The sequence below is a fragment of the Megalops cyprinoides genome, chromosome 16 (assembly GCF_013368585.1).
Source record: "Megalops cyprinoides isolate fMegCyp1 chromosome 16, fMegCyp1.pri, whole genome shotgun sequence".
NCBI classification, from domain to species: domain Eukaryota; kingdom Metazoa; phylum Chordata; class Actinopteri; order Elopiformes; family Megalopidae; genus Megalops; species Megalops cyprinoides.
The window spans coordinates 33,761,552-33,776,551 of record NC_050598.1 but is presented as its reverse complement, the minus strand read 5'-3'; the positions used below and the strand labels follow the sequence as shown (position 1 = coordinate 33,776,551).

General features: G+C 49.4%; 1 protein-coding gene across 2 annotated transcripts in view; it reads left to right on the top strand.

Annotated features, from left to right (window-relative positions):
- LOC118791263 (F-box/WD repeat-containing protein 11) overlaps positions 1-10,244 on the top strand; it is a 20,430-nt gene extending 10,186 nt beyond the window's left edge. Inside the window, exons 4-14 of one of the 2 annotated variants that reach the window (XM_036548566.1) lie at positions 872-1,091; positions 1,326-1,512; positions 1,982-2,072; positions 5,316-5,453; positions 5,556-5,674; positions 5,851-6,100; positions 6,443-6,561; positions 7,372-7,482; positions 8,483-8,561; positions 9,465-9,629; positions 9,718-10,244. In XM_036548566.1, coding sequence (XP_036404459.1) covers positions 872-1,091; positions 1,326-1,512; positions 1,982-2,072; positions 5,316-5,453; positions 5,556-5,674; positions 5,851-6,100; positions 6,443-6,561; positions 7,372-7,482; positions 8,483-8,561; positions 9,465-9,626 — 1,476 coding nt within the window. In that variant the 3' untranslated portion in view covers positions 9,627-9,629; positions 9,718-10,244. The remainder of the gene's footprint in view (positions 1-871; positions 1,092-1,325; positions 1,513-1,981; positions 2,073-5,315; positions 5,454-5,555; positions 5,675-5,850; positions 6,101-6,442; positions 6,562-7,371; positions 7,483-8,482; positions 8,562-9,464; positions 9,630-9,717) is intronic. The other variant, XM_036548567.1, reaches the window with a different exon arrangement.
- Positions 10,245-15,000: the final 4,756 nt, after the last annotated feature.

The following is a 15,000-nucleotide window of genomic DNA, read 5'->3' as shown; positions in this document are numbered from 1 at the left end:
GTTAACTTGTGCAACCTGACTAGACAGCTTAGAAACTACCATACATCAGTCAGTAGATCACAGAATCCAAAGTTCATTACGACATGTGCTACATGTAAAATGAAGAACAAGTAGTAGCAGGTGTTAGGGGGCGGGGATTGAGGTCGAACTGAGATGCAGTCTGAAGGGGTGAATCTTCAGTCTGCGTCGGAAGTTGGCTAACGATTCTGCTGTCCTTACCCCCGTGGGTACAGACCACACGCATAATAATACACCAGGGCAAATGTACAATCCAATAGGGTCTGGTGTCTTATTAAATACCCCTATAATGGGAGACAGATAAAAGAACAAAGTGCACCTTTTAAAAAGCTCACTCTTTAAGTAAGGCTGACCAGGTCATTCTAAGGCATTGTGTGAGTAAAGCACATTGCAGGTAACCCTCGGGTAAAGAGGGCACTCAGAACAAAGCTGATTCATTAAGAAAATCTGTAGAAATCACTGGGAGTGATTGAAAACTGTGTAAATGGTCTGTCTTTTAAAAGTGAGTGTTTTTTACTGTATCAGAAGCCAGTTGAAGAGGTTATCTCTTTATTTTAAACAAAAGGTATAGTCCTTGCAAAAGCAGTGATTGAAGTAATTCTGAAAACCAAATAGCCATCTGATGCTTTGGGTGAACAGGCTCATGCAGGCTGTGAATGAAAGGGGGGGGGGGGGGTGCTGAGCGGCTGCAGCTGTAACGCTGGCTCTGAGTGAAACGTGACTGTTATAAATGTGTGTTTCATATGTAAGCTGCATGTGGTGTTACTTATTTAGTAGTAAAGGATGAATAGACTGCAGTGTGGAGTGCAGTGGTAGTGTGTGAAATGGCTCTGCTGTCTTCCGCTGACCTCAGATCAGTAACGGCACAGTGACGGGCTCCCGGAAGCGGCCGTCGGAGGGGAACTACGAGAAGGAGAAGGACGTGTGCATCCAGCTGTTTGACCAGTGGTCTGAGGCCGACCAGGTGGAGTTCGTGGAGCACCTGATCTCTCGCATGTGTCACTACCAGCACGGCCACATCAACTCTTACCTCAAACCCATGCTGCAGCGGGACTTCATCACAGCGCTGCCAGGTACTACGCTCTCACCGAGTACACACTCACTGTCACCGAGTACACACTCACTGTCACCGAGTACACACTCACTCTCACTGAGTACACACTCACTCTCACTGAGTACACACTCACTCTCACTGAGTACACGCTCGCTCTCACCGAGTACACACTTACTCTCGCCGAGTACACACTCACTCTCGCCTAGTACACACTCACATTCAGTGCACTGAGTGTGTGTGTGCCGGGCTGCAGCACAGGGCTTGGACCACATCGCGGAGAACATCCTGTCGTTCCTGGACGCGCGCTCGCTATGCTCGGCGGAGCTGGTGTGTAAGGAGTGGCAGCGCGTCATCTCAGAGGGCATGCTGTGGAAGAAGCTCATCGAGCGCATGGTGCGCACCGACCCGCTCTGGAAGGGCCTGTCCGAGCGCCACCAATGGTGAGGGCGGGGCCCGTGTCAGAGGGAGGGGCCCGCAGCAGAGGGCAGGGCCTCTGTCTGTGGGAGGGGCCCGTCTCAGGGGGCCTGGCTTCTGTCTGAGGGTGGGGCCTGCGACAGAGGGAGGGGCCCAGGGGAGGTAGAGAGGTGGGGCAGTGGCCATGAGCTGCTGCAGTTTGCAGCTTTATTTTTTACGTTGGCAGTTGAGTTTTAAATATTAAGTCCCTCTGAGTTTAAACAACATTTCATGAAGTGTGTGGAATGTACATATAATTTATATGGAATAACTCCTGTGTGATAAAATTCAGCATTCAAAATAAATAGCCATGAGCTTATTCTTTACCGTTTGTGTTTATTATATAAAATAATTATTTTTATCAACGACATGAGATCATGAATTGATAATTGTCCCAGACGTGAGACACAGGGCTTCCCTAAAGTCTCCCCCCTTCTCTCTCCTCCCTCCTTACAGGGAAAAGTACCTGTTCAAGAACCGCACAGCAGAAGTTCCCCCGAACTCGTACTACCACTCTCTGTACCCCAAAATCATCCAGGATATTGAGGTAAGATTGACGGGCAGACCCTGCTGCAGACACATTGCCTTCCCTGTACTGTCCTCACCTCTCTCTCTCTCTCTCTCTCTCTCTCTCTCTCTCTCTCTCTCTCTCTCTCTCTCTCTCTCTCTCTCTCTCTCCCTCCCTCTCTCTCCCTCTCTCTCTCTCTCTCTCTCTCTCTCCCTCCCTCCCTCCCTCCCTCCCTCTCTCCCTCCCTCTCTCTCTCTCTCTCTCATTCTGAATTCAATTCAATTCAATTCAATTCAAAATGCTTTATTGGCATGACATATTTTAAACTATATATTGCCAAAGCGTAATCATAACAATTAGTCATAACAATAACAAATGATAATACAAAAAAAACATTACTAAAAACAGTACAGTAAAATTAGATTGAAGAGTCGTTGTTGTCTCTCATCCTGTGGCAGGTAGACACGTGTTTTGCAGCCAAATTTACACAACAGCCTTTCTCTCCGAGAAGGATTTGTAATAGCTGTGTTTCGGGCAGGGTTGGGAAGTTTGGGTATTGTAACTGGAAGTTTGGAAAGTAGGTTTCTGGAATTACTTGGTATTTCTCACATTCTGTGAGGAAATGCAGCTCTGTCTCGACCTGCTGTTAGTTGCAGTGTGAGCACAGCCTCTCCTCTTTAACCAGCCAAGCCTGCCTGTGTCGACCGGCCTCGATGGCAAGGCTGTGCTCGCTGAATCTGTGCTTTGTCAATGTTTTTCTGCTTTTGTAATTTTTCACTGTGGTCAGATAGTCTGCCACAGTGTACTCACGTTTTAGGGCTAGATAGCATGTTAATTTGCTTTGATTTTTTGTTTGAATTTTCCAATGGGAAATATAATTTTGTTTTTGTTGTGCTATAATTTGGTTGACTCTGATTGGTTCTGTTGGAGTGGAGCTGTCCTGAGGCTGCAAGGTATTAGTTGGGGTTAGTGTTGAACTCGGCCTCAGGACCGGCTGGCTGAGGGGGCTCTTTTCTCTCTTGGCATTGCAGGGCTTTGTAATGGTATGAGTGGGGGTTGTTGGTTTTTAGGTGTTGCCAAAATTGAATGGCTCTTTTTTGAATGTTAATGAGTAATGGATATTGGCCTAATTCTGCCCTGCATGCATTGTTCGGTGCTTTCCTCTGTACATGGAGGATATTTTTACAGAACTCTGTATGCAGGGTTTCAGTTGGGTGTTTGTCCCATTGAGCAAAATATAGTGCAATTGGTTCAATTACAGCTTTGAATATTTTGAGCCATATCCCAGTTGGTATATTCATTTTAATTTGTCTCTTCATGGCATAGAATGCCCTGCGTGCTTTCTCTTTCAGTTCATTTACAGCCAGGTTGAAGCTCCCTGTGGAGCTGATCTTTAGTCCTAGGTATGTGTAGCTTGCAGTGTGCTCAATGTTTGTTGTCCCTAATGTAAATGTATGTCTGATGTCCTGAGATCTGGATATTTTTTGGAAAATCATAATTTTTGTCTTTGTTAGATTTACTGCAAGGGCCCAGGTTTTGCAGAAATGTTCCAGCAAATCTAGATTCTGCTGCAACCCCTGTTTGGTGGGTGATAACAGAACCAGATCATCTGCATAGAGCAAAAATTTGATCTCCTTATCATTGTGGCCAATTCATTAATTGTTGAACAGCGCTGGGCTCAAGCTACATCCCTTTCTCACCACACGCCCCTGAGTGAAGAATTTTGTTTGTTTGTTTCCAATTTTAATTGCACATTTATTTTCTGTGTATATTGATTTGATTACATCATAGGTTTTACCCCCTACACCTTTCTAAAAGCTTATATATTAAACCATCGTGCCAGATTGAATCAAAAGCTTTTTGGAAATCGATAAAGCAAGCAAATATTTTGCTCTTGTTTTGGTTGACATGTTTATCTGTTAGGGTGTGTAGGGTGTAAATATGGTCACCTGTTCAGTGATTTGGTAAAAAGCCAATCTGACTCTTACTCAAGACATTGTGCTCATTAAGGAAGTGCAGGAGTCTTGTGTTTATAATACTGCATAGAATCTTCCCCAGATTACTGCTCACACAAATGCCTCGGTAGTTGTTGGGGTCAAATTTATCTCCACTTTTAAAAAAAGGGGTAATGAGTCCTTGATTCCAGATGTCAGGAAAATAGCCTACACTCAGAACCAGATTGAACAGTTTTAGGATGGCCCTCTTGAGTTTGTCATCTGTGTATTTCAGCATTTCATTTAGAATGCCGTCTGGTCCACAGGCTTTTTTTAGGCTGCAGGGCCTGCAGCTTTTCCACTAATTCTTTTTCTGTAACGGGCAAGTCCAGAGGATTCTGGTTGTCTTTAATTGCAAATTCAAGATTTTTCAATTGTTCGTATATACCCTTGTTCTGTATTTTTTATAATTTTTCTATAGAGTTTCTCAAAATAGTTCTCCCATAAAACCCCATTTTCAATAGCTAGTTCCTCTTGATTGGGTTTATTGAGGGAATTCCAGTTATCCCAGAAGCTGTTGGAATTTAGGGACTCCTCAATTACAGTCAGTTGGTTATTTATATGTTGTTCGTTTTTGGTTCTGAGTGTTTGCTTGTATTGTTTTAGAGTTTCACAATAACTGAGGTGCAGATCCTGGTTATCTGGTTGTTTGTGTTTTTGATTGGATAGCGTTCTTTTTTCCTAATGGTTTTACAATCTGTATCAAACCATTTTTCTTGTTTCACATTTTTTGGTTTATTTTTGGATAATTTCAGATTGGATATAAAGGCCAATTTTTCAAAAATGTAATTTATGTGTAGAACTGCCAGATCTGTTCCTTGTTTATTGTGAGGGTATGTGGTGACCAGAAATCTATCTGGTTATCTAAGAGTGATTGTATTTCTTGATTTTGAATTGCTTTCTGGTACTCTTCTGTGCTATTTTGGGCCCATCTGTAAGATTTCTGAATGTTGTACAGCTGTGTAGGTGTTGTTAGTTTCTGTCCTTTTCAGATATACAGTAATTTGATTGTGATCAGACAGAGGGGTTAGAGACCTGACTGTGAAGGCTCTGAAAGAGAATGGATCTATATCGGTGATCGCATAATCAACAATGCTGTTGCCAAGATGTGAGCTGTATGTGCATCTCCCATAAGAGTCCCCTCTTAACCTCTCTCTCTCTCCCTCTGTGTATGTGTCTCTCTCTCTCTGTCTCTCTCTGTCCCTCTCTCTCTCTCCCTCCCTCTCCCTCCCTCTCCCTCCCTCTCCCTCCCTCTCCCTCCCTCTCTCTCCCTCTCTCTCCCTCTCAGACTATTGAGGCTAACTGGCGCTGTGGTCGGCACAACCTGCAGAGGATTCAGTGTCGGTCTGAGAACAGTAAAGGCGTGTACTGCCTGCAGTACGACGATGACAAGATCATCAGCGGCCTCCGAGACAACTCCATCAAAGTGCGTGCATGCGTGTGTGTGTTTCTGGGATAAGCAGTGTGTGTGTTTGTGTGTGTATGTGTTTCAGATCTGGGATAAACTGTGTGTGTGTGTGTGTTTCAGATCTGGGATAAGCAGACTCTGGAGTGTTTGAAAATCCTGACGGGCCACACAGGGTCAGTGCTGTGTCTGCAGTATGATGAGAGGGTCATCGTCACAGGCTCCTCCGACTCCACCGTGCGGTGAGCGTGCAGAATCACCTGGGGGGGTCACTCTGAGAATCGCGCTCTGACACTCGCGCACAGTCTCACTGAGACTCGCGCTCTGAGACTCGCGCTCTGAGACTCGCGCTCTGAGACTCGCGCTCTGAGACTCGCGCTCTGAGACTTGCTGACAGCCTGCCTGTCCCGCCCCACAGGGTGTGGGATGTGAACTCGGGGGAGGTGCTCAACACCCTGATCCATCACAACGAGGCGGTTCTGCACCTGCGCTTCTGTAACGGTCTGATGGTCACCTGCTCCAAGGACCGCTCCATCGCTGTGTGGGACATGGCCTCGCCCACTGACATCAGCCTACGCCGCGTGCTTGTCGGTCACCGCGCCGCCGTCAACGTCGTCGACTTCGATGACAAGTACATTGTGTCGGCGTCCGGAGACCGCACCATCAAGGTGGGTCCTGAGAGTGCTTCACATTACATTATTTAACACATCTGCAGACTGTGCCCTCCCACACAACGCCATAACCAGCACAGCCCTCCCACACGACACCATAACCAGCACAGCCCTCCCACACGACACCGTAACCAGCACAGCCCTCCCACACGACACCGTAACCAGCACAGCCCTCCCACACGACACCGTAACCAGCACAGCCCTCCCACACGACACCGTAACCAGCACAGCCCTCCCACACGACACCGTAACCAGCACAGCCCTCCCACACGACACCGTAACCAGCAGAGTTGTGCTGGTGAATGATGTGAATGATATTTGATTTGTGAATCTTTGCAGGTGTGGAGCACCAGCACGTGTGAGTTTGTTCGCACTCTAAACGGACACAAGCGTGGAATCGCCTGCCTACAGTACAGAGACCGACTGGTGGTCAGCGGATCCTCCGACAACACCATACGGTCAGTCTGTGTCTCTCACCACACGGTCAGTCTGTGTCTCTCACCACACGGTCAGTCTGTGTCTCTCACCACGCGGTCAGTCTGTGTCTCTCACCACACGGTCAGTCTGTGTCTCGCACCACGCGGACAGTCTGTGTCTCTCACCACACGGTCAGTCTGTGTCTCTCACCACGCGGTCAGTCTGTGTCTCTCACCACACGGTCAGTCTGTGTCTCTCACCACACGGTCAGTCTGTGTCTCTCACCACGCGGTCAGTCTGTGTCTCTCACCACGCGGTCAGTCTGTGTCTCGCACCACGCGGACAGTCTGTGTCTCTCACCACACGGTCAGTCTGTGTCTCTCACCACACGGTCAGTCTGTGTCTCTCACCACGCGGTCAGTCTGTGTCTCGCACCACGCGGTCAGTCTGTGTCTCTCACCACACGGTCAGTCTGTGTCTCGCACCACGCGGACAGTCTGTGTCTCTCACCACGCGGTCAGTCTGTGTCTCGCACCACGCGGACAGTCTGTGTCTCTCACCACGCGGTCTCTCACCACACGGTCAGTCTGTGTCTCGCACCTCAGTCTGGGGTTTATATTAGGTATTATTTTAAAAGAGAATGGTCTGTCTCCTCTCTGCAGTGCAGTTGGGTTTTGTTTTTGTAATCACTCCCACCCCCTGTCTCTGCCTCAGGCTGTGGATATCGAGTGTGGTGCGTGTTTGCAGGTGCTGGAGGGTTAGGCTTCAGGGTTTGGGGTGGGGGTTAAGGGGTTGGGGATAGGGTTGGGGTTGGGGGTTAGTACTCACTCTCTCCCCTGTCTCTCCCTCAGGCTGTGGGATATTGAGTGTGGTGCGTGTTTGCGGGTGCTGGAGGGCCATGAGGAGCTGGTTCGCTGCATTCGATTTGACAACAAGAGGATCGTAAGCGGAGCCTATGACGGGTGAGAGACAGGAATGTTCCTGCACCCGACGCGGCAAGGGGAGCTCTCTGTGTCCCTCAGGCTCTGACGAACAGGAGAGCCGCTGTGTGTGATCCATACCCCCCTGCTCAGGAGTATCTGTCTCACTGTGCTCCTCCTCTCTCTCCTCTCTCCTCTCTCCCCTCTCCCCTCTCTCCTTTCCCCTCTGCCCTTCTCTCCCCTCTCCCCCTCTCTCCCCCTCTCCCCCTCTCCCCTCTCCCCTCTCTCCTTCTCTCCTTCTCTCCTTCTCTCCTTCTCTCCCCTCTCCCCTCTCCCCTCTCCCCTCTCCCCTCTCCCCTCTCTCCTCTCCCCTCTCTCCTTCTCTCCTTCTCTCCTTCTCTCCTTCTCTCCCCTCTGCCCTCTCCCCTCTCCCCTCTCCCCTTCTCTCCCCTCTCCCCTCTCCCCTTCTCTCCCCTTCTCCCTCTCCCTCTCCCCTCTCCCCTCTCCCCTCTCCCCTTCTCCCCTCTCCCCTCTCCCCTCTCCCCTCTCCCCTCTCCCCTCTCCCCTTCTCCCCTCTCCCCTCTCCCCTCTCCCCTCTCCCCTCTCTCCTTCTCCCCTCTCCCCTCTCCCCTCTCCCCTCTCCCCTCTCCCCTCTCTCCTTCTCCCCTCTCCCCTCTCCCCTCTCTCCTTCTCCCCTCTCCCCTCTCCCCTTCTCCCCTCTCCCCTCTCCCCTCTCCCCTCTCTCCTTCTCCCCTCTCCCCTCTCCCCTCTCCCCTCTCCCCTTCTCCCCTTCTCCCCTCTCCCCTCTCCCCTCTCCCCTCTCCCCTCTCTCCTTCTCCCCTCTCCCCTCTCTCCTTCTCCCCTCTCCCCTCTCCCCTCTCCCCTTCTCCCCTCTCCCCTCTCCCCTTCTCCCCTCTCCCCTCTCCCCTCTCCCCTTTCTCCTTCTCTCCTTCTCTCCTTCTCTCCTTCTCTCCCCTCTCCCCTCTCCCCTCTCCCCTCTCCCCTCTCCCCTTCTCTCCTTCTCTCCTTCTCTCCTCTGCAGGAAGATTAAAGTGTGGGATCTTCAGGCTGCTCTGGATCCCAGAGCTCCAGCCAGCACCCTCTGCCTGCGCACACTGGTGGTGAGTGTCTGTGTCTCTGCCTGTCTGCGTGTCTGCCTGCGTGTCTGCCTGCATGTCTGCCTGCCTGTCTGCCTGCGTGTCTGCCTGTCCGTCTGCCTGCCTGCCTGCCTGCCTGCCTGCCTGCCTGCGTGTCTGCCTGCCTGCCTGCCTGCCTGCCTGTCTGCGTGTCTGCCTGCCTGCCTGCCTGCCTGCCTGCCTGCCTGCCTGCCTGTCTGCGTGTCTGTCTGCCTGCGTGTCTGCCTGTCCGTCTGCCTGTCCGTCTGCCTGCCTGCCTGTCTGCCTGCCTGCCTGCCTGCCTGTCTGCGTGTCTGCCTGCCTGTCTGCGTGTCTGCCTGCCTGCCTGCCTGCCTGCCTGCCTGTCTGCGTGTCCGCCTGCCTGCCTGCCTGTCTGCCTGCCTGCCTGCCTGCCTGTCTGCGTGTCTGCCTGCCTGCCTGCCTGCCTGCCTGTCTGCGTGTCTGCCTGCCTGCCTGCCTGCCTGCCTGCCTGCCTGTCTGCGTGTCTGTCTGCCTGCGTGTCTGCCTGTCCGTCTGCCTGTCCGTCTGCCTGCCTGCCTGTCTGCCTGCCTGCCTGCCTGCCTGTCTGTGTGTCTGCCTGCCTGTCTGCGTGTCTGCCTGCCTGCCTGCCTGTCTGCGTGTCTGCCTGCCTGCCTGCCTGCCTGCCTGCCTACCTGTCTGCGTGTCTGCCTGCCTGCCTGTCTGCGTGTCTGCCTGCCTGTCTGCCTGCCTGCCTGTCTGCCTGCCTGCCTGCCTGCCTGTCTGTCTGTTGCCTGCTGTGCTTGGATATCACTGTCATTCAGGATAAGTCACTGACGATGATGCTGATGAAGGTGTCTGTGTTTACTGATGATGGTAATGAAAATGTGTGTGTTTAGTGATGATGGTGATGGTGTGTGTGTTTTGCAGGAACACTCTGGCCGGGTTTTCCGGCTGCAGTTTGATGAATTTCAGATCATCAGCAGTTCCCATGACGACACTATTCTTATCTGGGACTTCCTGAATGTGTCGTCCAATGGGCAGACAGAGGGGCGGTCGCCCTCACGCACGTACACCTACATCTCCAGATAGCAGGTAGTCCCTAACACACACACACACACACACACACACACACACACACACACACCACAGACACTGGTGTTGACTCTGCTCTCTGCTGCAGGGGTACAGGTTGGTGACCGTCCTGCATCTCTGTGTTGGGGGGTGGATCCTGGCTGTCGCCACCCCCCCCCACACCCCTTCCTGCCCTCCTGACATTCGGCTGTTGGATGCACAGACACGGGACACTGAGCCACAGAGAGAGAGACTCTGCTCAGACCCACAGCCGCAGGGGGCGGGTTGAGGCCCCCCCCAGCACAGACCGCTGTGGGCGCTACAGACTGCTCTGGACACAGGGACTCAGTCCAGCCTCTGCTTTCGTGGCACAAAGTAAAGACGCCGAAGCCTTTTTCTCCTGGAGACAAACCTGCATGTGAAAGGGGAGGCGTCTTGGTCAGCCTTCCTCACACTCAGCCGTTTCGCTCTGTTTTTTATTCTTTTTTATTTGGGAAATTTTCATTTTGTTTTATTTGTAATATTGTACTAAGCATTGTAGTTCTACCCCCCCCCAACTGTCTGCCTGCCCGTAACTCGGAGCTGAATTTAGCTGTAAACAGAACTGTCTTGTCAAAAATGGTGTTGTATATTGAAATGATTTTTTTAAAGAAAAAAAGACATTATTAAGAATAAAGTACTTGACTGTGGAAGCATGTCAGTCTGTGTGGTGAGTGTCTGTCTGTGTGTGTGGGTGTGTGTGTGTGTGTGTGTGGGTGTGTGTGTGTGTGTGTGTGTGTGAGAGAGAGAGGTGATGGAGAGATGTGTGTGGTGGTGAGAGTGTGTGTGTGGGTGGGTGGGTGAGTGAATGCATGTGTGTGGTGGTGAGAGTGTGTGTGCGTGTTTGTGTGTGTGTGTGCGCGTGTTTGTGCATGTGTGTGGGTGAGGGTGTGTGCGTGTGTGTGTTGGTAAGAGTGTGTGTGCGTGTTTGTGCGTGTGTGTTTGTGTGTGTGGTGATCAGTGATGGGATGATGCAAGGTGAGACGCTTGACTGCTGTACTGATCTCCCATAATGCATCTGTGAAAGACGAAACCCACAGCTTTCCTTCCCAGAATGCCTCCTGTGTGCAGAGTATGGCCAGGGTGCAACGTCTCACACATACATACACACACACACACACACACACACCCCTCTCTCCATCACCTCTCTCTCTCTCTCTCACACACACACACACACCCCTCTCTCCATCACCTCTCTCTCTCACACACACACACACACACACACACACACCTCTCTCCATCACCTCTCTCTCTCTCTCTCTCACACACACACACACACCCCTCTCTCCATCACCTCTCTCTCTCTCACACACACACACATACACCCCTCTCTCCATCACCTCGCTCTCTCACACACACACACACACACACACCCCTCTCTCCATCACCTCTCTCTCACACACACACACCCCTCTCTCCATCACCTCTCTCTCTCTCAAACACACACACACACCTCTCTCCATCACCTCTCTCTCTCACACACACACACACACACACCCCTCTCTCCATCACCTCTCTCTCTCTCACACACACACACACACCCCTCTTTCCATCACCTTTCTCTCTCTCACACACACACACACACACACCTCTCTCCATTCCCTCTTCTGTGTTGTCTCTTTTTGTTGCCACCAGGTGGTGATATAAACGCCTTTCCTTATATGCAGCTGTAATTATCAAATGAAATTTATCATATATAGTATTTCAAATATTTAAGCCCTGCAGATTATTCAGTGCTCTGTCAGTCCCTCCGTTTCCTGTGTGCCATGCCTTCTCTTCACCCCTCTTCACCCCCTTCCCTCTCCCTCTCCCTCTCCCTCAACAGAACACACAGCTGTGAGTTTGAATAAACAATCTTTTCCCCTTTCTCTCACATGCCTCTCCCTCTCTCTCTCAGGCAGAAATATATGCACTTGCTCTGTTTTTCCATGAGATCACTGTTCTCTGGAATAGATTAACCGCTGAGGGGCGGGGGCTGTTGGGCAGGGACGCAGGGAGGGAGAGAGAGAGGTGGAGAGCAGGTGACCGATGAGAAGAGAGGGGATTTTGGGAGCTGAAGCTGCTCTCCGTTCTTCTGCTGTGTGGGTCAGCGCAGTCCCAGAGGGCAGGTGCAGGCCTGAGTTGTGTTGTGCATCAGCATGACAACCTGTTACTCCACCCCCTCTGTCCCTCCTAATTAAAAACGCAGCTGCCTCCCCCCCTCATCAGCTGGCAGTGCCGCACACCAGTCAGTGTTTCTAACTACAGCAACGTTCTGTGTGTGTCTGTGAGAAGAAGTAGGTTGGAGAATGTGTGTGGAGTGTTAATTTGTGTGCACACACACACACACACACACACTTCCATAGTGCTCTCTGGTATGGGGGTGAGTGAGTGGAGGTGAGTGAGTGGAGGTGAGTGAGTGGGGGTGAGTGAGTGGAGGTGAGTGAGTGGGGGTGAGTGAGTGGGGGTGAGTGAGTGGAGGTGAGTGAGTGGAGGTGGGTGAGTGAGTGGAGGTGAGTGAGTGGGGGTGAGTGAGTGGAGGTGAGTGAGTGGTGGTGAGTGAGTGGAGGTGAGTGAGTGCAGGTGAATTGCTGCTGTAGTTCTGCTGACTCAGGGCTGAAGGATGGGCTGCAGAGGTAGGCCCTCAGCACCTGGGCCCTGTGGCGGGATGGAGCCACCTGTGAGGGAGAAGCAGAGATGACTCTAATGGAGTGTAAGATATCAGCTGTACAGGAGTGTGTGATATTGCAGGACTGCTCTGTCCTCTCACTCTCCTGCAGGAATACAGAGTTGAATGTGTATAACAGCTGATTCCAGTGCCAGACATGGAGACACAGAGGAAAGATGAAAGGGACACACTGAAATATGCTCATGCACCCTGAGCACTGTGATATACTGAGCACAGTGGTATGCTGAGAGAGCTAGAACTGTGCTGAGGATGAGAATATGAGGTGGCAGTGATGTCACTCCTGACTCCTGTCTCAGGTGTAGCTCTGTATCTGACAGCAGCACACCTGAGTGTAGCTCTGTATCTGACAGCAGCACAGCTGTGTAGCTCTGTACCAGTGTGTGCTGAAATAGAATAGAATAGAATGCCTTTATTGTCATTGCACACGAAATTTGCTGTGCAGCCCCTAAGACGGTACATTAACATTCTACACATGTACACACACACACAAACACTCAATAGAAAAAATAAATAAATAAATAATATATATATATATAAACACACAAAAGAAAAGAAATATATAAAAATATAATATATATATATATATATATATATATATATATATATATATATATATATATATATATACATATATAATAAAAATAAATAAGTAGAATAAAAAAGAAGTGGCATATCAAAAGCTTATGTTGTACTTATGCTATTGTACCATGAAGAAATATTATATTATAATATTATAAATTTTATATTATTATATTATATTATTAAAAAGTACAACTGTACCAGTGTTATTGCACTTATAAACATTATTGCACGTTATATGCAGATTGTATGGGGGGGGGGGTGGTAGTGGGGTGTTATCAGTGTTTTATAGATTTGTCTTTAATGATACACATACTTCTCTCATTCTGACAGTGGTACCCAATCCAATTTTTTAAAAAGGTAAGAGAGATTTCATTTAGATTCAATGCCTCTGTCCCTCCTTGTAATTCTCATCATATTCATCTTTGCTATCAGGAGCTGTGAATTTTTATTTTATTTGATTTTTACTCCTCACTACTGGACTCAAACCTGACTGCACTGGTGTCCTGAACCTCTGTAAAGATATCCTGGCAGGATGTGAAAGGTCCCATGTGGCTCAGATTTGTCTGGGAGGAGAGAGAATCTGGAGAAGGACCCACAGGTTGGTAAAAGGAACATGGCTATCAATAAAAAAGTGTCTGAATTGGTTTTAAAGATGATAAATGTCATGTGAATCCATACAGTGGTGAAGATATTGAATGTGCTGGCGACGGAGGTGGTGATGGTGACTGTGATGTGTGTGTGAGAGGGATTTTATCACTGATTCTAGCACCTGCAGCTGTGACTGTGTCAGTTGCTGTTGCAGTAGGAACATGATTGAGTCCAAACCAAGCACAAACCAAGTTGTCAGTTATGATGGGCTCCCTGCAGCAGGCAGCTGGAACATTAACCCAGGGAATGTGTTGATTGGCTGCAGGGCAGCTGTGACAGTCCTCAGTAATTTGATGGTGAGGACTGGAGTGGGCTGTACCTGCCTTTCTGGCTGGTAGTCAACCACAGTCACCAGAGAACCAGGGAGGGATGGAGGGAAAGGAAGAGTTTTTTTTTTTAATGCCAAAACTACATTTTCAAAAAGAAGCGCATCATACCTTCACATTATAGCTGGAGTCATTGCATAATTCAGTTTGTCCTTCGCTGTTTGTCAGATGTGTTTTACCTGCACAGTAAATGGCGCAGTCATTATCAGAACAACATATGTGACATCAGGGAACCGGAAGTGACGAATTGCCCGACTGGGGAAGCGCAGTTTTTGACCGTGTCGCGCAGATGTATTTGTTTATTGTTGGCATCCTAAATATCAACGGCCTGCTTCCAAAACACAAATTTAGACATAGAACCCAGACCGTATCAGCATAATACGGTAAGCAACATTTTTTGAACACGAGTCATTAATTAACACCAGTCACTCTGCAGTTCCGTAGCTTGACTTCTTTGATCGAAAGTCTCAAACAAGTAAAAAAAAAAAAAAAAAAAAAACTTTGCTTCATTTTGAATGTTGAAAAGTATTGTTGGATATTGGAATTGTCCTGCATCATTGAGACCCGATTCGGATGCGCGGATTGACGCCGGTTTGGCAGCGGCCGGACGCGGAGCGACGCGGTTGTCCCACCGGCGTGACTGAGGTAACTCTGTTTTACTGTCCGTGCGCGCACACATGGATAGGCGCTGTTTCAGTGCGTTGGTTTCCGCAGCTTGACTTTGCGGTGAACATTAGTATCGATGTTGATTGCTCTTTGCTGTAACTGCGATGCTGCCGTTAATCCGAAAGGTAAAGAAAAATGTATCATGAAAAAGTTGACGCTGACTGTAACCCTTTGGCTGAGGAGCGTAATGAGGATACTAGCAGCCCTATGACTGGCGATAATGCGAGTGGAAGTCAGGTTTCAGAGGATCCGCCGAAAAAAGAAAAGAAAATCCGTAAACTCATTCGGAAAGCATTTCTTGATAAACTGTCAAGGTCGGAAAAATACAAAACAAAACACGAAAAGCCAAATTGAAAGGGAAAGGGAAAGATGTTAAGCATGCCAGAGAACATTTCAAAGAGGTGTGTTGTACTCAGAAATTTCAGAAGTTATGTGCAATCAGTCTGTAGTGTTTCCTGTCCCT